This window comes from Eleutherodactylus coqui, chromosome 5, assembly GCF_035609145.1.
Source record: "Eleutherodactylus coqui strain aEleCoq1 chromosome 5, aEleCoq1.hap1, whole genome shotgun sequence".
NCBI classification, from domain to species: Eukaryota; Metazoa; Chordata; class Amphibia; order Anura; family Eleutherodactylidae; genus Eleutherodactylus; species Eleutherodactylus coqui.
The window spans coordinates 48206982-48229950 of NC_089841.1; the positions used below are offsets into that span (position 1 = coordinate 48206982).

The 22969-nt window shown below is 44.8% G+C and overlaps 1 protein-coding gene across 2 annotated transcripts in view; it reads left to right on the plus strand.

The window, feature by feature from the left end:
• The window catches only part of ADAMTS12 (ADAM metallopeptidase with thrombospondin type 1 motif 12), a 362259-nt gene that overhangs the window by 290649 nt on the left and 48641 nt on the right, over positions 1 to 22969 (plus strand). For both annotated transcript variants that reach the window (XM_066602471.1, XM_066602472.1), the window contains exons 18-19: positions 15578 to 15788; positions 17529 to 18602. In XM_066602471.1, the coding sequence (XP_066458568.1) occupies positions 15578 to 15788; positions 17529 to 18602 (1285 nt within the window). The remainder of the gene's footprint in view (positions 1 to 15577; positions 15789 to 17528; positions 18603 to 22969) is intronic.

Here is a 22969-nt window from a genome sequence, read left to right on the forward strand (position 1 = left end):
CCAATCCACTGTCTGATGTCTGAAGACATTCTGATTGAAGGCTGTACAGCTCCGGTGTTGGAAGACGTCCGGCAGGGTATTCTTACTGTATATTACTGGCCGTTCTGTTGTTGGGGGCCTCTTCACCATATCCCATACTGCAGTACTGGCTCTAGCCAGCAGATGGCACCATTGTAAAATGGCAGAAAGAGAAAGTTCCCTAGGAAACCCTGAATCCAAAATTGGATTGCAAAGGTTAAGGAAGGAACTTCACACATAGTGGAGAATGGTCTGGATGTTCAGCAGTGGAAAGTCCAAACCCAAATCCATGTCATTCCTGTGTCAAAAATTCCAACAGACTTCACCCCATCTGTCAAAAGAATAAAATCAGCTGCATCAAAATAAAAGGAGGTTTATGACGTGGAAATGATGCGGATTGTGGTTTTCCACTGCTTAAAATCCGCACCAATTCTGCCATACATGAACTTACTCTTAAAGGGACCCTCCATTGTAAAGGCTTGAATAAGTAAAGGGTTTCCTATTCAGTATACCTATTTTACAGATTTTGTACTGTTCTCTGGACGCTGGTCTAAAACCACTTTTTGTTAATAGTCCTATGTGACAGTAGTACGTATTGTGTATAACCTGACAGATGGGTATGGCTGGCAAATTTAGCCTAGGGCAAGCTTACAACACAGGCCTACCCTGGTTCCCCAAAAATAAGACCTACCCTGAAAATAAGGCCAAGCCTAATTTTTGAGGAGGCTTCAAATATAAGCTCTACCCCAAAAGTAAGCACGTGTCTTTCGGTTTGACTCTGCTTGTATCTCGACTACTCTCTGGTTTGTGCTTTGTTGCTCTCAGTCAGCTACACGGTGCTCACCTGCCAGTCTCCCCATCCCTCCTTCCTTTGGGTCCCTGTCACTAGTGCAGCGCAGGGACCATCGCCCTGGGGCCTAGCCCAGGGGGACAAGTAGGTAGGGACATGGGAGAGGGCTGGCGGAGGGGTTCCCTGTCCATCTGCCCCTGCCAGTCCTAACAAGAGCATTGTCTACACTGGATACAACTGCATCCACTTCTCAGCTGAGAGCAGGACTAGCTATATATAATGTATCAGTCTGGAGTCTGGGCTGTTTAGCTCACAGAGCATTGTCTACACTGGATACAATTGCATCCACTTCTCAGCTGAGAGCAGGACTAGCTATGTACAATGTATCAGGGCTTCTTTGGTTGAGCGTGTTTCACAATACGCAAGCTCCTGCGCAATTTTTTGCACAGATAACAAGTGTTTTTTGCACATGTACCTGCGCAAATACTGTGTATATATGCGCATGCACCACTCATTCACACAGGCAGAGAAATTACCCCGCCTTGATTTAAATCGTTAATTAGCTTAACGAGGTGGCGGTGATCGTGGGTATACGCAGCATTTAGTGCATACCTGTGCGTGCAGATGTGCATGTTTTCGCACTGTTGTTTTTGCGGGCGTAAAAAATAAGTGAAAATGAACCCATTGAAATCAATAGGTTCCATTCTCTGCGTTTTGTGGGTGCGGTTTTCCAGTGCGCAAAAACATTCGCCTGAAGAAGCTCTCAGTCTGGAGTCTGGGCTATTTAGCTCACAGAGCATTGTCTACACTGGATACAATTGTATCCACTTCTCAGCTGAGAGCGGACTAGCTATGTACAATGTATCCAGTCGCTTGTCTAGACTGGATATAATTGTATCCTCTTCTCAATTAAAGAGCAGGACTGTAGAAAGTTGTAGAACTTTCACTTTCGCATGGATTTAGGCCCAATGCCCATGGACAGAAATTCCGCTGCGAGATTCTGCGCAGAATTTCCGCCATTGCACTCTGCTCTAAAATTGCATGCATGCACACAATCTTATGCAGACAGTCGCAATTTTGATCGCGGAAAAGCAGCGCGGTAACAAAATCGTGGCATGTCCTATTTCTGTGCGAGCCTTGTAGAGGGCTGATTTTCAGGACAGGGCTTATATTTCAAGGCCTGCCCCGAAAATCATTACCGCGGGGGTTGCCTGCAACCCACTGCTTTCAATGGGGCCGCAGGAGTACCAGCCCCATTGAACGCAATGAGATAGCATCACAGACTTCTGCAACAGCTGTGGCACCGCCGGCCCCATTGAAAACAATGAGCGATATCGCAGCGTTTTCTCTGAGCCGCGAGGCACTCTATCTCGCATCGCTAGAAAAAATATTGCTAGTGGGTAAAGGAGATTTCCTGGTTTAGAAAATCATGGGGGGATTAATAAACCAGTTTACACCAGAATTCTGGTGTTAAAAATATTTGTACAAAATCCCGCATGAGCAAAAATGTGTGACTTTTCTACATTTTATATCACTTGATCTTTAGATAAAAAAAATACGTGATAGATACTTTAAGCTTTATTGATAGGAAAACCCAAAAATCCTTGGCTTCTGGATGAAGGGGTCTGACTATATTACTGTAGTTTGTCCAAATTGGAAGAACATTCTCAGGTATTGGCTCCACTTCATCCTTATCAGGAGTCACATAAGGTGCAGTTTTGTTTGTTTTACTGCTTGTTTTTGTCTCCAGAAGTATGAAGACACTTATCTTAGAATAGGAAGAAAAATCTAAGAAATTGTTATCAATCAAGGCAGCTAATCTTACCCAGGGCTCTGAATTGTTTGGCTGCTCCTCCTGTTTATTCTGTGGCAGACGCAGTACAGAACCTGTTGGAGCTCCTCAAAATGTTATTTGCGGGGAATACAAATGTTGTGTAGGGCTTCAGAAGCTTTTAAAGAGAAATTAGAAGAATTCTACAGAATATGATTATTTATATACAGTAGATATATATATATGGGGGTTGGACTCCGCACCCTCACTTACATGAGAGAGCGGCCAGGAGCACCATCTGTAGGCCCTATCTCCTCTGGTCCAGTAGCAGAGGGAGCAGGAGCACAGAGGAGGCTGCCACTTTTCAGCATCGGTCTAAGCGATGAGCAGCCTAATGCAGAGGCCTTCATCTCCTTCAGCCAGTCATAACTGGGGAGTTGAGGAAGATGAAGGGCACATGGAAGGTGCTATTTTGTTGTGGCATCGGTAGAGGCTTCAGGCGGAGGCTCTGCCCCATTTGTGATGCAGGCGGTGATGCCCCATCTAATGGAATTTGAAGAGGGGTAGACCCCACCTTTCCCGTAGAGCCTGTGAACGTTTGTCACTACAGGTCACACTATAAAAGGACTGGCGCTGCGTCACAGTCCCCAAGTGCTGATTGGATGCAGCAGTCCACAGCACACAGGGGTAAAACAGTCCCCAGACTCCAAGGGGGGCAAAGGAGAGTCTGCAATGTACGTGGCAGCCGCCAGTAAGCGCAGTGTCCGGTGAGCTTTCCCCAGGCTGGTGGACCAGCACAAGAAGAGACCGAGGAGCAGCCATGGCACAGCCCCGAACAACCAGATGTAAGAGAGGCCCTGATGACCAGGGCCAAAAGCCACAGCTCGGGTGGAAGGAGAGGGAGGCTTCTTGGAATAGGATACCAGATAAAGATGCCTGACATATGTGACCAGTCTTGTATGACTGAGTGTGTGCAAACGAGAGACACTTCACTAACTTTGTGGACTATGGCAGATGTATGCGAAGAGTTGTAATGGATTGAGTTGCACACTGGTAATGCGGGGTAATGAAGTGCCTTGCAAGTCTGTAATTTAGATACAGTAGTAATGTTATACCCCGGTTGAGTAACTGAACCCTCATATGGAGAAAAAAGTCAACCTTTACAAGTTCCAGGTCAGTAAAATTATATTTTTATAAGAAATCTGGCCTCCATGTCAGTCGAGATAGAGAGATAGATATGAGAGAGATAGATATGAGAGAGATAGATATGAGAGAGATAGATATGAGAGAGATAGATATGAGAGAGATAGATATGAGAGAGATAGATATGAGAGAGATAGATATGAGATAGATATGAGACAGATAGATAGATATGAGGTAGATAGATATGAGATAGATATGAGAGAGATAGATATGAGAGAGATAGGAGATAGATATGAGAGAGATAGGAGATAGATATGAGGTAGATAGATATGAGAGAGATAGGAGATAGATATGAGAGAGATAGATATGAGATAGATATATATGAGACAGATATTAGATAGATATGAGATAGATATGAGGATTGATACAGTAGTTTATTTTTCTCAATTAACAAAATGTAAAGTGACTGAACAAAAGAGAAATGTAAATCACATCGCTAATGGCATCAGTTCTTCTAGGTACATTTGCGTAAAGTCAGGGATGTTGTAGGATTATAGTCAGCTGTATGAGTAACCAATTATACCAAACAGAGAATGATCATCATTTTCATATGCAGGTTAAAACACGGTCATTAACTAAAACAGAAACAACTGTGTAGGAGGCTTAAACCTGGGTGAGGTACAGCCAAACTCTGCTACGAAGGTGAAGTTGTGGGAGACAGTCTTATGTCTTAGGTTATACACCATGGCAAGACTGAGTACATCAACAAGACACAAGGTAGTTATACTACATAAGCAAGGTGTCTCTCAGGCAAAGATTTTAAAATCAACTAGGGTTTCAAGATGTGCTGTTCAAGCTCTATTCAAAAAGCAGAAAGAAAAGGCCAATGCTGATGACCGTAGATGCAGTAGTCGGCCCATGAAACGTAGTGTGGCAGATGAAAGACACATCATGCTTACTTCTCTTCAAAATTAGAACCTGTCCAACAATACTATCAACTCGGAACTGGCTGAAACCAATGGGAGCCAGGTATACAGCTGACAACGGGGTCTGATGGTGGGGTGTCACCTGACAACCAATCAGTACGGGACATCACAATGCTTCTGGAAAAGCCCAAGTCCAGTGTTGGCCATGTTATTGGGAGATGGAAACCATCCAGTGTGTGCAGTGCCGCCACGTTTAGGGAGACCTTGTAAACTGACAGAACGTGGATAATGAAGGCTTGCAGAAGCTGTGAAGACATCACACACATTGTCTGCCCTCGCTCAGGAAGTCTCACAGGTCATTAGGACATCCATTAGCACCAGAACCATCCGTAGGGAACTAAATGTGAAGGGTCACCATGGACGAGCAGCTGCACACAACATCACAGCAGTGAATGCACAGCGGTGCCTGCGATGGGGCTTGGAGCATCGGACTGTAAATGAGTGGAAGCGAGTGTTGTGGACAGATGAATCACAGTACACCGACTTCTGATTGGATGGCTGCACTTGGGTGTGATGGTTGCCTGGATAGCGGTTTCTACATGACTGCATCATCCCAACAGTGAAGTTTGGAGGAGGTTCTGTTATGGTGTTGGGTGTTTCTGCTGGAAAGAACTACAGCCATTGGTTATAGTGAAGTCCACCTCAATGCCAATGGGTACAGAGACATTCAGGGCAATTTGGCATTACCTACCCTGTGACAATACTTTAGTACAGCTCCGTGTCTCTACCAACATGACCGACCACCATGTCAGACGGCAAGCAGAGTTGGGTCTTGGTTTGAGGACCAGAACATCGGCAAACCTCACAGGCCAGTACAAAGTTTGGACCTCAATCCCATGGAGCATCTTTGGGATGAACCAGAATGCCGTATCCGCGCACGCACAACAGGTCCATAAACCTCCGCATCACTATCTAAAGCTCTCCTCGAGAAATGGAGACAAATTCCTCCACACATCTATGGGAATTTGGTGGAAAGCGGCCTAGGAGGGTTACTGCAGTCATTGGAACTAAAGGTGGCCCAATATAGCATTGAAAAATCTGAATAAAGGCAAATTTCATCACGTCCTATGTGTGTTCCAATACTCTTGTCAACATAGGGTAATATCTTTGGATGGTTCCCAGGCTTCGGTGATGTTTTCCGCCTCCTTCCACCTGCTGAATTGTGTTGCGCTGGCTTTGTAATAACAGTCTTGCAGTTCTCGCTCCTATTTCCTCATGATAGCTGCTGCAGAGGTGGAAATTTGGCTCGATTGATTTCAGTGATTTTCCGATGAGACCTTCCAGCAGCCGCGAGCTCTGCATCGTGAAATCAATTTACCTTGCACAGGATGCGGCTGCTTCCCCCAGCAACAGGTGTTGCCTGTAGTAAGAACACATTGCGGCTCCCTATGGTGAAATATCACAACCAGAGGAATATTAAATAGCACTTAAAGGGATAACACAGGTTCAGGAAATAAATACTATAATGTGAAGTAATGTGGTTTTTCAACACGCTTTCTATATCAACATTTTTCGAAACACCTGCTTGCTGTCATCCAATAAAAACACGTGTACTTTATTTCCAGGGTATAAAATCTGTCCTGGCCATGGGGAAGATCACAACTTGTTAATGTGCACAGCTCTGCTACATCCATCGTTTACATACAAGCTACACAAAAAGTATATACGTGCTACATAAACAAAGTATATACAAGTTACATAAGCAAAGTATATACAAGCTACATGAGCATAAAGTATATACAAGCTACATAAACATATTATATACAAGTTACATAAACATGAAGTATATGCAAGTTACATAACTATAAAGTATATAAAAGTTACATAACCATAACGTATATACAAGTAGCATAAACATGAAGCATATACAAGTTACATAAACATAAAGTATATACTAGTTACATAAATAAAGTATATACAAGTTTCATATCTATAAAGTACGCAAGTTACATAAACAAAAACTTTATACAAGTTACATAACCATAAAGTATATACAAGTTACATGAACATGAAGTATATACAAATTACATAAACATGAAGTATATACAAGTTACATAAACATGAAGTATATACAAGTTAAATAAACAAAGTATATACAAGTTACATAAACATAAAGTATATACAAGTTACATAAACATAAAGTATATACAAGTTACATAAACAAAGTATATACAAGTTACATAAACATAAAGTATATACAAGTTACATAAACATAAAGTATATACAAGTTACATAAACAAAGTATATACAAGTTACGTAAACATGAAGTATATACAAGTTACATAAACATAAAGTATATACAAGTTACATAAACATAAAGTATATACAAGTTACGTAAACACGAAGTATATACAAGTTACGTAAACACGAAGTATATACAAGTTACATAAACATGAAGTATATACAAGTTACATAAACCTGAAGTATATACAAGTTACATAACCATAAAGTATATACAAGTTACATAACCATAAAGTATATACAGGTTACATAAACATAAAGTATATACAAGTTACATAAACATGAAGTATATACAAGTTACATAAACCTGAAGTATATACAAGTTACATAAACCTGAAGTATATACAAGTTACATAAACATAAAGTATATACAAGTTACATAAACATAAAGCTCATTTGCCTCTCAGGGTTAGTCATCTGTGAAGTGCTGGATGGCGTCTGTTGGTTCTGCATACAAATATAAGTGAAGCAGCAATATTACATTATCTGCCCTTTTGTCACATCCCAAGATTTCTCATTCTCTCTTTTGGCAAGACATCAGAGAGCTTAGAAAGAGAATAAGAGAAGAGCGATTGTTCGGCGGAGTGTTGTGTGAAGGCGCTTCAATTATTTATAGTCTGCCAATTTAGAAAGTTGATAAAGAAAAGTTTGACAGAACTGGCAGCGTGCCACCGTTCTCATCATAAGTGTGGATAACACAGCTAATGGCTCCATGAGAGTAAAGGGGTGTATTTACTTAGACCGACATTTAAGGGTGACAAATGTATTAAAAGGCGCAAGCCTCTTAATACATTTGCCATAACTGGTGCCACCTCAATGTGCCAGGCTGCAGTCCACACCAGCTACGAGGTGGGGAAGAAGAGGTTAAAAGGGCAGCGCTCTGAATGACAACTGGATGCAAAAGTACAAAAATGATATCGTAATAATATTTATAATAGGGGGCTACGCAACCCCCCTCTATTAAAAAGTGTGATCAATAGGTAAAAAACAAACAGGATTATATATGGAAAATGAAGTCATGCATAAAAGACAAATAAATCCAACCCAATACTTTCCAAATCTACCCTGACGGCAGAGAGTTATCACGCTTGGACAACGAAGGTCCGTAGCGCCGATCTAGAATAACCACAACCGAGAGCATTGTTCCATTCAGTGCAGATATCGGAGGAGGTACCGTTGCCTATATGTTGCACCCACAAGCGCCGCGGATCACCAGGGGGCCTCCGCCATCCGGCAGGGGGTCATCTCTCGATTTTCATAGCAATTGCTGCGGTTAGAGTACCGTGGGCCGGGACAGCTTCTGACAAGTGTGCATCATGACCAAAAAGTGCGAGTCGTCTCCCTGTTATTATTTTTGTGATTGACTCAAGCCCCGTGCAAGCCTGTATCTCGCTATTTCTGATGAAGTCAAACCAACGGACACAGAGAAACTGGCGTTGGCATCGCATGTGAAAGGGCTCCAGACGCTCAGTGGTTTGCGACAGCAAGGTCCAGATCTCAGAGCCGTACAATAATATTGGCATAACGCAGGTCTGGTAGAATCGAATCTTGGTCCTGAGTGTTATGTTCTGCCTCCGCCAGAGTTTATCCAGGGATCTCATCGCTGAGGCTGCCAGCGCTATTCTCCGCAGGATGTCTGGAAGCGCCCTCCCATTTGTGTGCTGAACGCTGCTGAGGCACACGAACTCACTGACAGCGTCAACTCTCTGTCCGTTTACGTCTAGGTCTGGAGGGATTGTGTCAGCTCCTAGATTCTGCAGCTTGGTTTTTGCCAGGAGATGTGAAGCCCAAGACAGGACGCCTTAAAATCGAACTGCTCCAATGAGTGTCTCAGATTATTAGATGTGACATCCAAAAATGCAACATCATTGGTGTAGTCCAGGTCAGTGACGTGGTACTCCAGAACAATACGCTGAAGAATCCAGTCCATGGCCCTGCAAAAGAGTGTGGGAGCCAAGACGCAACCTTGTCGAACACCAGACGAGGTCCCAAAACTAGCAGAGGTTAAATTGTTGATACGGATTTTGGCGAATGTTCCCTGATGCATGTCTTTTAGTAGGTTTAGAAGGGATGTGGGGACACCGATGCCAACCCAGTCGAACGCTACCTTGAGATCAACATATGCGACAAGGAGCAGTTTGTTAAATTCTCTTTGTATCTCTGAGAGGAGTCTAAGAGCAAGTATAGCATCCATGGTGGAGCGGCCAGCCGTGAAGCCTGGCTGCTGGGGTCTCTGCTTGGAGGCCAGGAGTGATTGTACCCTTGAGAGTAGAATGTGCGTGAAGACCTTGCCGGAAACCGAAAGGAGCGTTATCGGCCTGTAGCTACTGCATGTTGTTTTTGGGCCCTTCCCCTTGTACAGGGCGAGGATGATGCCCTCCTTCCATTCGACAAGGACTTTCCCACAGGACCAGATGTGCAGAAATAGTTGATGTAAAGCAGTGCTTATCGGCTCAATTGCACATTTCAGCAGTTCAGGTGGAAAGCCCTCTGAGCAGGCGGCATGTCCATGTCTAATTTTCTGAATAGCAGAATGGAACTTTTCCCGTGACGAAGCATCTGTAGGCACAGAATGGTCATCCACAGCAATTCGAGGTCATCGAGGTCATGGCACTGATTAGCTGGTGGATGGTTTAGGGCGGATGAGAAATGTTCACGCCAGCGTTGAAGTGTCTCGTCATGATTGGTAGAAGGGCTGCCATCAGATTTGTGAATTGGTGTTTGCCGGCTGGTCCCTGAGGACCCTCGGATTCTGGCGACTGCTTTATATGCTGCTCTTTATTTGACTTCAGACCCTCCTCAGCTTCATCAGCCAGAGCATTATAGTACTGCTCCCTGTCTTTCTTGGCCTTTGCCCGGAACACACCCTTCAGCCTCTTACATTACACTTGCATATCGTCCATTAGCCAGGGCTGCCTACAGGGACGCCGGTATCCGAGAACGGTCTTTGTGGTTTCACGGATAGCGTCTCTTGTGACATTCCAAGCAGCCTCTGGTTCATCTGGGAGATTGCCCAGAACGTGGAATCGGTTCTCGATTGTGATGTTGTATTGACGTTCGAGTGCTGGATTTTCCCTCAGGGCATCAACGTTTAATGATCTGGTCTTATGGGGTGGACAGAGTGGAACTGCTATTTTGGCAACAAGCAAATGGTGGTCTGTGTTTGCTGGAGCTTCTGCCCCATGGTATACTCGACACGATTTATCAGAATTGCGATGATGAATGAGTATATGGTCAAGCTCCTTTTTTGCACATCTATCGTTGGATATCCAGGTAAACCTATGAATGTTACGTCTCTGGAACCAGGACTCCGCCACTGCGAGGCCCATTGAGGCACAGAATGACAGCATATGGTATGAATTGTCGTTGTTTGGGCCTTCGCAAAAGGGACCAACATCGTCTTCGTAGCCAAGAGTCCAGGGACCTGGGTTTGTATTCAGGTCGCCGAGCACTATGAGTACATCGTGCGGAGGGACGGACTGCACGGTGGCGGCGAGCTGGTCATAAAAGGCATCTTTGTCTGCAGCTATGTGTTCTTCAGTTGGTGCATATGCTATAATGATGGACATGTGACCGTGATAATAAACAAACCTGGCGTACAGCAGACGCTGAGAGATCGGATGCCACATTACCATGGACTGATTTATGGGAGGGCGAAGGATCAGTGCCACTCCCTGGGTGTGTTCCGAGCCACTGGAGTGTAATATGGTGGCACCATTAACCTCGCGCTGGTCATGAAGCAGTAGACAAGCTACGGTGATGCCGGCTACAGTGATGTTATATCTAGCCAATTCGCTTAAGAGTGCCACCTGGAAGCCAGTCCCATTCAGAGTAAGGACTTTCCATGTGACAAAGCGGGTGACTGAACGCAAGTCAGTTTTTGGGACCTGGTGATCAACCTTCATTAAGAAAGGACCATCCCGAATTAGGCTTTTGGCTCTTTCCTTCATGCGTGCACTGCGAGGTGCTGGTTGGCAATGGGAACTCGAGTTGTGAGGGGCTCTAACCCTGGTGCTTGAAGTGCTAGCCATTGTTTTTCGATCGGGAGTCCCTGGATACTTGGTCGCCTTAGGACAGGGGGCGACGGGAAGTGCAGTAATGAGGCCCATTTCATAAGTGTATTGGTACCAGGCCCTTTACTGTTGCATGCTGTTGCCGTTTGCCTCGACTAGGAGGTGTATCCGCCTTCAGCAAGGAAGGAACTGCTGCTGCCCGGCCTTCACCAGAGCCTCGTTAGCCAGCCGTATTCGAGGTTCCTGACAGGCCTTCACGTCTGCCATAGTGGCCACTGTACTTCGCCCTGTCAGGCAGTCCCCTACTTGACTGTTGCCCGCCTCTCACGACGAGGATGTGAGGCAATCCAGGGGAAAAACAATCATCACATGCATAAAAAAATCCGTTGCTCATGGAATAAGTGTGGGAAGGGTTAGGAAGTAAAGCTACTTACTCTTTGCAGGAAGCCCCTCTCCAAGAGACTTCCCAAATAGAGAAATGGACACGTGCTGCTGCTGATGCCGCCGGCACCATTGAGAACAAGGTTAAACCCCTATATGCGGCGGCCTCACATCCCTGCGGGGCTGAAGGAATCCCCTGCTGCAGCTCTCACAGCTGCAGAAGGGCATCGCGATCTTCTCCCATTGCTTTCAATAGGGCCAACGCTGCTACTGCCGGCCCCATTGGAAGCTATGGGCGATATTGCAAAAAGAATGGGCATGCTGCAATTTTTTTTACGCAGCATCGCAGGAGTGAAAACATTGTGAATAAGAATGTAATAATTGAAACGCATTGGTCTCATAATCACACGTTTTTTACTCACTCATGCAGCGCGGGAAAATCGCCCGAGAGTCTCTCACCGGTGTGAAGGTGCCGTTGGGCCACTTTCACACGGCCGAGAAACTGGTGTGAGGTTTGTGCATCGATCTTGCACAAATATGAATCCCATTCTTTTAAACACAATTGCTGCCTGTCCTATCTGTTCGCGTTTCTCGGAATGCATCGCCCATTGTTTTCAATGGGACAGTAAAACACATTGTGCGATAATGTGCACGCCAGTGGGGTCCCAGGTTTCCGATTAAAAACAATGGGAAACGCGTGCTGATCCTCCGAAGCAGCTGAAAGCCGCACCAGAGGATCGCAACTTCACAGAAGTGATGGGAGGCGTTTTTGCTGAAAAAATGCCTCACTTTACTGTGAAAACGCATGTTGGTGAGCGCGATAGAAACTCGGCCCGATATAGCACTCACCCGTGTAGGTAGCCTCAGGCCTGTGCCACATGATCGTATTTGTGCAGCGTTTTGCTTTCAATGGGTTCGTTCACATGCGCGTATTTTGGGTAAGCATGCGCAAAAATACACACGCCGATCCTCTCCACAATTGAAATGGCCAATAGTTTCATGTGTTCCTGTACAAATACATAGAGCATGTTGTGTATTTTTTTGCGTGACCGAATTTTGCCTGCCAAATACGCGCGTATGAACGAACCCTGTGAAATCAATGGGTCCTATTTTCTCAGTATTGCGCTTACATTTTTCATACGCAAATATGCTGGTGTGAATCCTGCCTTAGTCCTAGCAAATAAGCGCTCTTTTACCGGGCTGATAAATCATTCAGATTTGCGCATCCACTGGAAATGTGAACGATTACCATTCGGTGTAAATGCTGCCCCGACTGACTGACAAACAACACTGTTCACACGAGCGCGTCCGTATTGCATATCCAGTGTGGAATACGCTATATCAATCTCGCATATGCGGCCATGTTGCCGCTCATACAAATTCAATGAAGTATGCACGCAAGAAAGACCACAGCATATTATATCTTGGCGCGTATTACACGTGCATATACCCCAAGATAGTACATGTTGATGGGCAGCACATAGCCAGATCGCAATGTCATTGCGTACTAGCTGTGTGCTGCCTGCGTATATCTCGCAGCAGGTACGCTGCAAGATACGCTCGTGTGAGCCCAGCCCTAATGGTAACACCCAAACATATAGCAGCATCTGACAACATGTGTATGCATATATGTGGTGACTGCACAATACATCGGAAGCACACATGCCATACGCAGTGTAAGGCCTCTTTCACACAAGCGTCATTTTGACGCTAAGTAGGAGTGTCAAAAAAATCGTGTCTATTAGAACCAAGGGTTTCCTATGGATTCCTTCAGACGAGCAATTTTTGATGCGCCTAAAAAAATAATCGCACCGCAAAAGACAGAACATAAGCGCTTTATTTCAACACTGAAATTTCTTGCCCTATCTTTTGACAGCAGAACACAGGAGACTCCATAGACTCCTATGGGAGTCTATGGGAGTCGTCCCGAAAAGTTAGGGGGGAGGAAGTTAAGCAGCAGCTAGTGAGGCATTTAAAGTAATTGTAGTTCTGCCGATTGAGGGATTTTGAGTCTGCGGCGTTATTTCACTGCAGACAGGCATGTGAATGGATGATAAAATCGCGAAAAATAGGCGTGACTTGGTAGTCTGCTATTCTTCATTCATCTGATATTTTACCGCGGCTAACTCAGTCAAAAAATAATGGTTGTGTGAAGGAGGCCTAAATGTGTCACATCATGAGGACACCAATGCATGGGTAATTTGGATACTAGTATACACCTTGGTAGCCAATTAGAGATGAGCGAACGTACTTGTTTCAAGTAATTACTCGATCGAGCACCGCGATTTTCGAGTACTTCCGTACTCGGGTGAAAAGATTCGGGGGGCGGCGGGGGGAGGCGTGGCGGAGCGGGGGGTAGCAGCGGGGAACAGGGGGGAGCCCTCTCTCTCCCTCTCCCCCCCCACTCCCCGCTGCAACCCCCCACTCACCCACGGCGCCCCCCGAATCTTTTCACCCGTGTACGGAAGTACTCGAAAATCGCGGCTCTCGGGCGAAAATGGGGCGTGGCCGAGTAGGTTCGCTCATCTCTATAGCCAATGTATTCCATAACTAGTATATGACCAACGCACTCCAAGCGATATACTGAGCTCCGCTATATCCACAATACAAGTCCAGCACACGCTCAGTATATCATCCCCAGCAGGCCGGACACTGCCTGCACAAATAAAAATATCATCAATGCCACATATGCGAGCGCTACATACATATATACTGTATTTCTCTGACTATAAGGGCTTCTGTAGACCACCATATTTTTGTGCACAAAATTTGCCCGTATAATACACAGAGAATAGAACCCATTGATTTTAATTGGTTTTTTCATATTTCTGTATTTTTTACGCACCTTTTGGTCCCCCCCCCATAGTAGTCAATAGGGGGATGTACAAATACGTGCGCAATACATAAGGACATGGTGGAACACTGTGTAATTCTGTTGGAAAGAAGAACACATCTGGAACTCAGTAGCGATTTAAATCGATGCATTTGTTTGCCGCGTGCAAATGAACATGCCTTGTGAGCGCAAAAAGTAGTCAAATATGCCAATGTACACGCAAAAAAGCATTGTTCATTCCGTAAAAACGTAGCGCTCAGGCTTCTGCTTGTGTGAAGACGGCCTAGGAAGCAGAAGTTAGCAAGATAAAATCTTGCTGAAAAGTGTCTGCGCCTAGGGCCGGCTTCACACTGGCGATAAAATTGAGCAATGCGAGAGTGAGTGAAAACGCATTATTATGAAACCAATGATTTTCAATGGTTTCATTCTCATTTGTGATATTTTCACTCAAGCCAAGATGCGATAAAAGAAAATCTGCGATATCGCCCATTGAAATCAGAGAAAAACACGATCCCCTGCCACGGCTGTGACGGCTGTGGCAGGGGACTCCTTCAGCCCTGCAAGGATGCAAGGCTGTCGCATCCAGGGGTTTCCACATTCTCAATGGGCCAGCGGCAGCAGCGTCGGCCCCATTGAAATCAATGGGAGAACATCACAATCCCCTGCTGCGGCTGTGACAGCAATAGCAGGGGACTCCATGTGAAAACACCTCACATCCAGGGGTTTTCAGAAGGATTGCAAGGGCAATATTGGGCTATGAATCCCGGTCTGATTTCACCCTCGCCAGTGTGAAGCCGGACTTATAGTCCAGAGAAAGGAAGGAAAAAAAGCCATTCATGTGCAATTGTACTCCGTAGTGGAAAGTGTTGTTGTGCATATGGCTGCATATCTATCTATCTATTTATCTCATATCTATCTATTTATCTCTCTATCTCATATCTATCTATCTCATATATATCTATATATCTATCTCATAACTATCTATTTATCTCATATCTATCTATTTATCTATCCATCGTCCAATATCCCCATTTGGACCCTCCATTTCTAGATAATGAATCTTTCTCATGCTGGAGAACTAGACATAGCCATTCAATACACAGACAATCCATTGATTTTAATGGGGACTCTGTAATGCTCCTTTTGTCCTGCGGGGGTGCTGCAGGAAAACAATACACTTTGTGCTGTTTCATTACAGTTTATCATTAATCATTGGGATCCTAGGACACCTTTTAGTCAACTTATCAGTTATCCCTGTTAACAAAAAGAGATTATCCAAAGTGGGCAACGACTTTAAGAAATGGCTGAAAAGAACTTTACAGGAGATTACGCATAAATAGTTTTTTATGTGGTGTAAAACAATGTTACAGTGTCAGTTAATGTGGCGCCATCTGTTTTTAGGTGGTGGACTGGTGAATGGCAAGAATGCTCCGCTACCTGCGGTGCAATGGGTGAGAAGAAGAGAACCGTGCTATGTATCAGGACACTGGGAGTCGATGAACAGGCGCTGCCGTCCGAGGACTGCCACCACCTCACCAAACCTAAAAACTATATATCCTGCAACAGAGATATTTCATGTCCTTCCGACTGGTCAGTGAGCAACTGGACTGAGGTAAATAGCAGGAGCATTGATGTGCCAGTCCTGCAGTGAAGGATCATTACTGTCTTGGGGTCAGACCACAACTAACTTAACACAACTATCTAAATAGTCTTGATTAAAAATAACCTACCGCTTTGTGTATACAGCTCCTAGGCTGGCACATGTGTACAAACCTGATGTGTTGTCTGATACTGCAGTCATTTACATAATAGAAGAGGAGTCTGATGAATGGGAGTAACACAGGACTGTAAGATCAGAGTACACAGGATAGAAACTGTATATATAACACTGGAGGATGTTTTTAATCAAGGCTGCTTCATTTTTTAATTTTGGTTGCAAAATTACACTCACTGTAGCCTTTAAAAGCTGCATTACTTCATTGCAGTACTCATCCCCACCACTGGGAGCAGGGCCAGCTTCAGGTTTATGTGGGCCCTTGGGTGACAGAGTCTCAGCGGGCCCCTTTGTAGTGTGTCACGACAAACAGGGCAGTACATTTTCAGCAGTGCATATAGTGACCATATAACGGTAGATACCATCTCTACACAGGTTCTTTGCAGACCATATAAGTGATTACAGTACCGTTATATCTAGTGATCACTGGTGACATCCTCATAGACTGGAGTCATTCAGTATCCCTTTTCTTCTGTATCCAGCCCAGACCACCATGGCAACTTCTCCCAGCCACAACTTTTCTCTGTGCAATTTGACACACAAAAATCTCTGTCAGCTCACTTTTCCATCTTTCTCCATAGGCTATCTACACATTTACACAATTCCTCCTGCTATAGTACCCAGGATAGTAATAATGCCATCTGGGGTGCCCCACACAGTAGTTTAGGCCCCATTTTTGTGCCCCTTGTAGAATCCATACAGTAACTGCTGCTTAAAGTCCCAACTTAACAATACTGCTTTTTTATGTCTCTACTCAGTAATAATACCCCTCCACTCAGTAATACCACTCCCTTTGTCCCCATTCACTAATAATAATCCTTTTCAGAAATAATGCCCGCTTTTGACCCCTTTGAGGAATAATGGCACTGTTTTCCCCCTTTGAAAAATAAAGGCCACAACGTGCCCTTGCATGTAATAAAATAAAAACCAGTCCATACTCACCTCCCCTGTCGCTCCCCGGCCACCGTAGTCTGCACTGCTGTCTCCCGCTGACTTCCACATTGTGCGATCATGTAACAAACACATGATCGCTGCAGACATTCCCCCGGCCTCACTAATACTGAGGCTAGAGATTGATTGCAACAATCCGGTGTTTGTGTCACATGATCGCACAACGCGGAAGTCAACGGGAGACGGCAGTGCAGACTACAGTGGCCAGGGAGCGACAGGGCAGGTGAGTAGGGACTGATTCTTTTTTTTATGAAACACACTTCAAATTAAAATCTGGGCTGTCTGCTGTGGCTGGCCCAGCAACCCGAGTCCACTTGTCACCCATCTCTGGTCAGCAAGTATAGTGGGTCCCCCTGGCTAGGTGGGCCCGACATCGGCCTGGGTTTGTCAGGTGCTGACGCCGGCCCTAATTGGGACTGCCATTTATTTCTTCTCTGCAAATTAAATTTGCATGTGATGACACCTAAAATAAAATCACGCGGTTCTAAAGGCCAATTTTGACTGTCCATTCCCGCCCCTATGTCTATAGACACAGATATGCTTATCAAGAGAATTGTGTCGTTCTACACACCTTTCTGTGCTGAGTGTAGCACACATCTATACAGTATTATTTCCTTTATATTTCAGTGTTCGGTCACATGTGGAGGTGGCGTCCGGACCCGTAATGTGACATGCGCAAAATACAACAACGAGTCATGTGATCCATCCAAGAAGCCCTTCTCAAAATCCCTGTGTGGGCTTCAGCAGTGCCCACTCCACAACAGACCAGCCCAACTTCCTCTCAAATACAAGAACCTCAAAACAACCCTAAAAATCTATCCAAAGATGACAGACGGACCCAAGAGATATTCCTTTGTTTTCAAAAAGTATCCCAGATTTCCTTCATCTACTAAATCTCCTAAGCAAAGCGTTGATACCACCCCAACATCTACTACAGCTTCACCACTCCCTTCTCTGAACTCTTTAGAAGATGACTTCCAAATCTATGACATCCCAAATTCCACCCACTTTAACGTGGTTTACAAATATAACTTTGTCCTTGTGTCCAGCAACAAGAAGAAAGTTAACACAAATGGGACAAAAATTGCAGCAATTTCCAAAGAAGTTAATGCAAGTCTTGTGCTAAATAATGGCAATATAACACAAAGCGACCTTGACTTGGTCTTCAATGCCACCAGTTCTCCACCCAATTCAACTCAAGTTTCAGAAGTAACACCAAGCTATGACTTTCTAACTCAAGAACCAGGAAGCCAGACAGACTTTGAGGGAAGTGGCATGCCAACTGAGGAGCCTGATATCTACTACGATGCTGAAAATGATATCATCGAGTCTAGGAGTAAGAGATACAAGGGTAAGGTCAAGGTTGATCAGGAGAACCAGACTGCAACCATAGACCACCCTCAATCATCAACTCCGATGATGGTCACGACAGAAATCTCAAGATCTCTCAGCCCGATGGCAACTACTGAAAGCTCACCTGAAAATACTTCATATGAGGACCTGATTGAGCAGGACCCAGAACTGATAGACTTGGTGAACCATGATCATTTGCTGCCAGTTCCAGTAGATATCTCCCAGGAGTTTTCTCCAGGCATCAATAAGTCATATATCAGCAGTATACTGAACTCGATTGCAAGTCAGAACACTACATATGAAAATAAGACAGACCCCATTTACTGGATTGTGGGGGATTGGAGCGAGGTAAGAAGTTTAGTCATTGCCTGATGGAAAGTTCTGCAGCTTTCTGTTACACTTTGTGTTGTAATTCTTCACCGTTTTTAAATTTCCAGGAGTATTAACAGGGGAACGGCACAATGTAGGAGAAAATTATGCCCTAAAATTGTTATTGCAATGTGAATGCAAGTAGGGAGTATTTTAGTAAGATCTGCTCTGGGAAGTCGTAGGAGGAGGTCCCAAGCAGGAGACTCCCATTTATGACGTCTGTATCCTCATTGACTCATGGAGAGAAAGTCTATCAACTAAGCCTGAGTCATACTGTTACAATGTAGATAAAGTCCTCAATGTGGAGGTTCTGATATCTAGTGATAGAAGCAGCAAGAAAAACATTAAATATCATACTGACACATGGAACATAGTGGTCTGTAGCTACGGTCATACAGGGTGCCGGCCAACAGCTTGGAGGGGGGCACTAAGCAGATTTAGGCTGAGGCGATCAACCCCCTTCCTTAAAGGGGTTGTCCCGCGAAAGCAAGTGGGGTTATACACTTCTGTATGGCCATATTAATGCACTTTGTAATGTACATTGTGCATTAATTATGAGCCATACAGAAGTTATTCACTTACCTGTTCCGTTGCTAGCGTCCTCGTCTCCATGGTGCCGTCTAATTTCAGCGTCTAATCGCCCGATTAGACGCGCTTGCGCAGTCTGGTCTTCTCCCTGGTGAATGGGGCCGCTCGTGCCGGAGAGCTGGTCCTCGTAGCTCCGCCCCGTCACGTGTGCCGATTCCAGCCAATCAGGAGGCTGGAATCGGCAATGGACCGCACAGAGCCCACGGTGCACCATGGGAGAAGACCCGCGGTGCATCGTGGGTGAAGATCCCGGCGGCCATCTTGCTAAGGTAAGGAAGAAGTCGCCGCAGCGCGGGGATTCGGGTAAGTACTAAACGTTTTTTTTTTTAACACATGCATTGGGTTTGTCTCGCGCCGAACGGGGGGCCTATTGAAAAAAATAAAAAACCTTTCGGCGCGGGACAACCCTTTTAAGTCTCCCCCACCAGATGACCTTCTTCCTCCTTGTGGCAGCGTCTTGTGAAGCTTACATGAATCAATCTTCTCCTGGCTCTATTTCATCCCTTCTGATGATCCAAGGCGATACTGTCAGCCTATCCATCAGCCCTCCTGCAACACAATTGCTTACTTCTGCTACTGTATTTATGCAATGAGCTTGGTTCTGGTGCTGTATATTATGTTATGAGCTTGGTTCTGGTGCGGTATTTTATGTTAAGAACTTGGTTCTGGTATTGTATATATGTACTAAGGTTGGTTTGTGCTGTATTTATGTTAAGAGCTTTGTCCTTTGGAAGTATTTTTGGACTGAACTTGGTTATAGTGCTGGATTTATGTACTGAGATTGGTTCTCGGGCCGTATTTATGTACTAAACTTAGTTCTGATGTTATTTATATTAAGATTAGTTTGTGCTGCAGTTATGTTATAAGTTTGGTTATCGTGTTATATTTATGTTATGAACTTGATTCTGGTATTGTATCTATGTACTAAAGTTGGTTTGCGCTGTATTTGTTATAAACTTTGTTCTTTGGAAGTATTTATGTACTGAGCTTGGTTCTGGGGCTGTATTTATGTACTGAGCTTGGTTCTCGTGCTGTATTTATCTTATGAGGTTATACTTGTGCTGTATTTATGTACTGAGCTTGGTTCTGGGGCTGTATTCGTGTACTAAGCTTGGTTCTTGTGCTGTATGTATCTTATGAGGTTGGTACTCGTGCTGTATTTATGTACTGAGCTTAGTTCTGGTACAATATTTATCCACTGAGCTGTTCTGCTGTGAATATGCTGCTATCTTGCTGCTTTCTGAGCAAGCAGAATACGTGTGGACTGCTTATCAGTGCAATATATATATATATATATATTTTTTTTTTTCTTACAATGGGAGCACGAAAAAGCACTCCACACTGTGTGCCATCTACCCAAGGGCCGGCAGTAGCATGAAATTCCTTAATGGAGCAGATAGAAAACTTTATATTTGTGTGGAGTTTCCCTAAATATTCTGTTTCATAACTTCACAGCTTAATAGACATAAACATATAAATTATGTCACCTGATATAAAAGGCTGCATATCTGCGCTCCTCGCTGGAAGCTTTCAGCTGAGCTTTTAAATCATTTTCCAATGCATTTCTTGTGTCGTTCCTGGTTGTTATCTGCCGCTCTCATCATCATTTCTCAATTACCGCTGCTCGCCCGCAGTGGATCGGGCAGATGTCAAATTTGCAGAATAAACTGTTCAGCAGGGGAAATTTTCTTGTAACGCACAATAAATAGAAATATGTTGTGTTTCATAAGCAGAAGCTTAATTACAATAAGAGCAACTGTAGAGAAACACAATGTAACTATTAACACAGACGGTTCATGCCGTGTATTGAACACACTGAGTAATCCTGCACAGTGCATGGGGAGAAAGTAAATGAACCCTTTAATAACCTGTAGATTTCCTTTAGGCTGCCTGTCCACGGGCGATAGTTCATTGTGTTACTTGTGGCGATAATCCGGCCGTGGGTAACGCAGTGAACGCTTTCCATAGACTTCCTTTGGAAAGCGCAGCCGCGACGTCCACGAGCGGAGAATCATAGTGATTCTCTGCTTGCGGGATTCAAATTGCGGCATGCCATGATTCTCCGCAGTGAGCCTATCTGTCAGATTGGCTCACCGCAGAGAACTGACAGGTCTACTCCCTGCTCCCCTGCGGCGGAATATCACTAGCGATATTCCGTCATGGGCGTGGACAGGGGGCCTTAGCAGCAGTCAGCTTCACCTATTTTTCCTGTAGCCACAAATAAGATTTGATGAGGAATTTTGCACCATTTTCCCCCATTCTTCACATCATCAATATTTCTGGGATGCCTTGTGTGCACAGCCCTATTCAGGTCATGCCACAGCATCTCCATAGGTTTAAAGGGGTATTTAAGGCTTTTTGAACTGATAACCTATCATCTGGACGGGTTATTAGTAGATGTGAGTGCAGTGGCCCAGACATCGTCCTCATTGGTCATGGCAGGAAGTGTGAGCACCAGCTTCACTCCCTGATTCTCTTATGGTCAGGACAGGCTGTGACATCCTGACCATAAGAGAAGCTGGCACTCTCATTTCCTGGCATGACCACTGATGATGACGTCCGGCCTGCTGCACTGACAGCAGGCCGGGTGATTACCTGATGGATGTGAGTCCCAAGCGGCGGACCCCTGTCGATTAACTACTGAAAACCTATCTAGAGAATATTTCATCAGGTCAAAAAGCCCGAAATACCCCTTTAAAGTCAGGACTATATCTTGACCTATATATAGATAACCATCATTCTCAATAGCTGTTTGGTCACAGCTCCCCTCCTCCCCTCCCTGCACAAGTCACACAGCATGCCCACAACACTCTCCCATAGAAGTCAATGGGTCTCCTCCAGTCCATTGTGTCCGTGGCTCATGAGTTCTGCTGTAAAGCATCTCTAAATACTGTTTACTACAGTTCAGGCAAGATGGCCGCTCCCTTAGTCACAAGAAAAAAAATCTACAATCAAAACATAAAAACAGGTTATAAAAATGGAAAATGTTTCACTATCTGGTTTTAATGTCTACACCATTCTTAAAAGATCATCGTTCAGCTTTTGTTGTACTACTATAAGCTGGGGGTCTCAGAAGACGATCCGTTGGAGATTCCCCACCTATAAATATAGAAGAATCCTCGAGGTCAGAAGCCGTCCTAAACTGAGAGATGAATTCACAAGGAATGAGAGGAGTGAGAACCGAGGAGCAAGTTCATCGGCCTGAATACGCAAAGTGCTGCCGGCTCCCACACCGCTAATTAGGAGGTGGATTCTGGCACGTTGCACTGTACTACAGGGCTGGAGCGGAGGGGCGCACTCGCCCTTCATCTCAATGCACCAAATGGCCATCTTTAAGGATAAAACTCCTCGCAGTCTCATAGCCTGATTTAACCTCAGATGAACCCATAAAGTTCACAGAAACTAAGTTTAAAGACAAAAAGTTACATAGTCTGGAAAGGCGGGAGACTGAGCGGTGTAATAATAGCGCTGCTGTACTGTAATGTTATATAAGAGGTCTGTGAACTCCTCCCTCCGGGGTCTGCCCCTCCATGGAAGGGTCTTCTCCCACTCCCACAGCAAAGGTCCAAGTCAGAAACAGGAACCTATATGGCCCCCTGTCCATGGCAGTGATTTTGCCAGTGGTAAAGCGCCGGCGAATCACACTGGCTGAAGCTTTCCATGGCATTGCTATGGAAAGCGCCGACCCCATGTCCACGAGCGGAGAATCATTGCAATTCTCCGCTCGTGGCCGGCAGTTCGCAGCATGCTGCGAATTG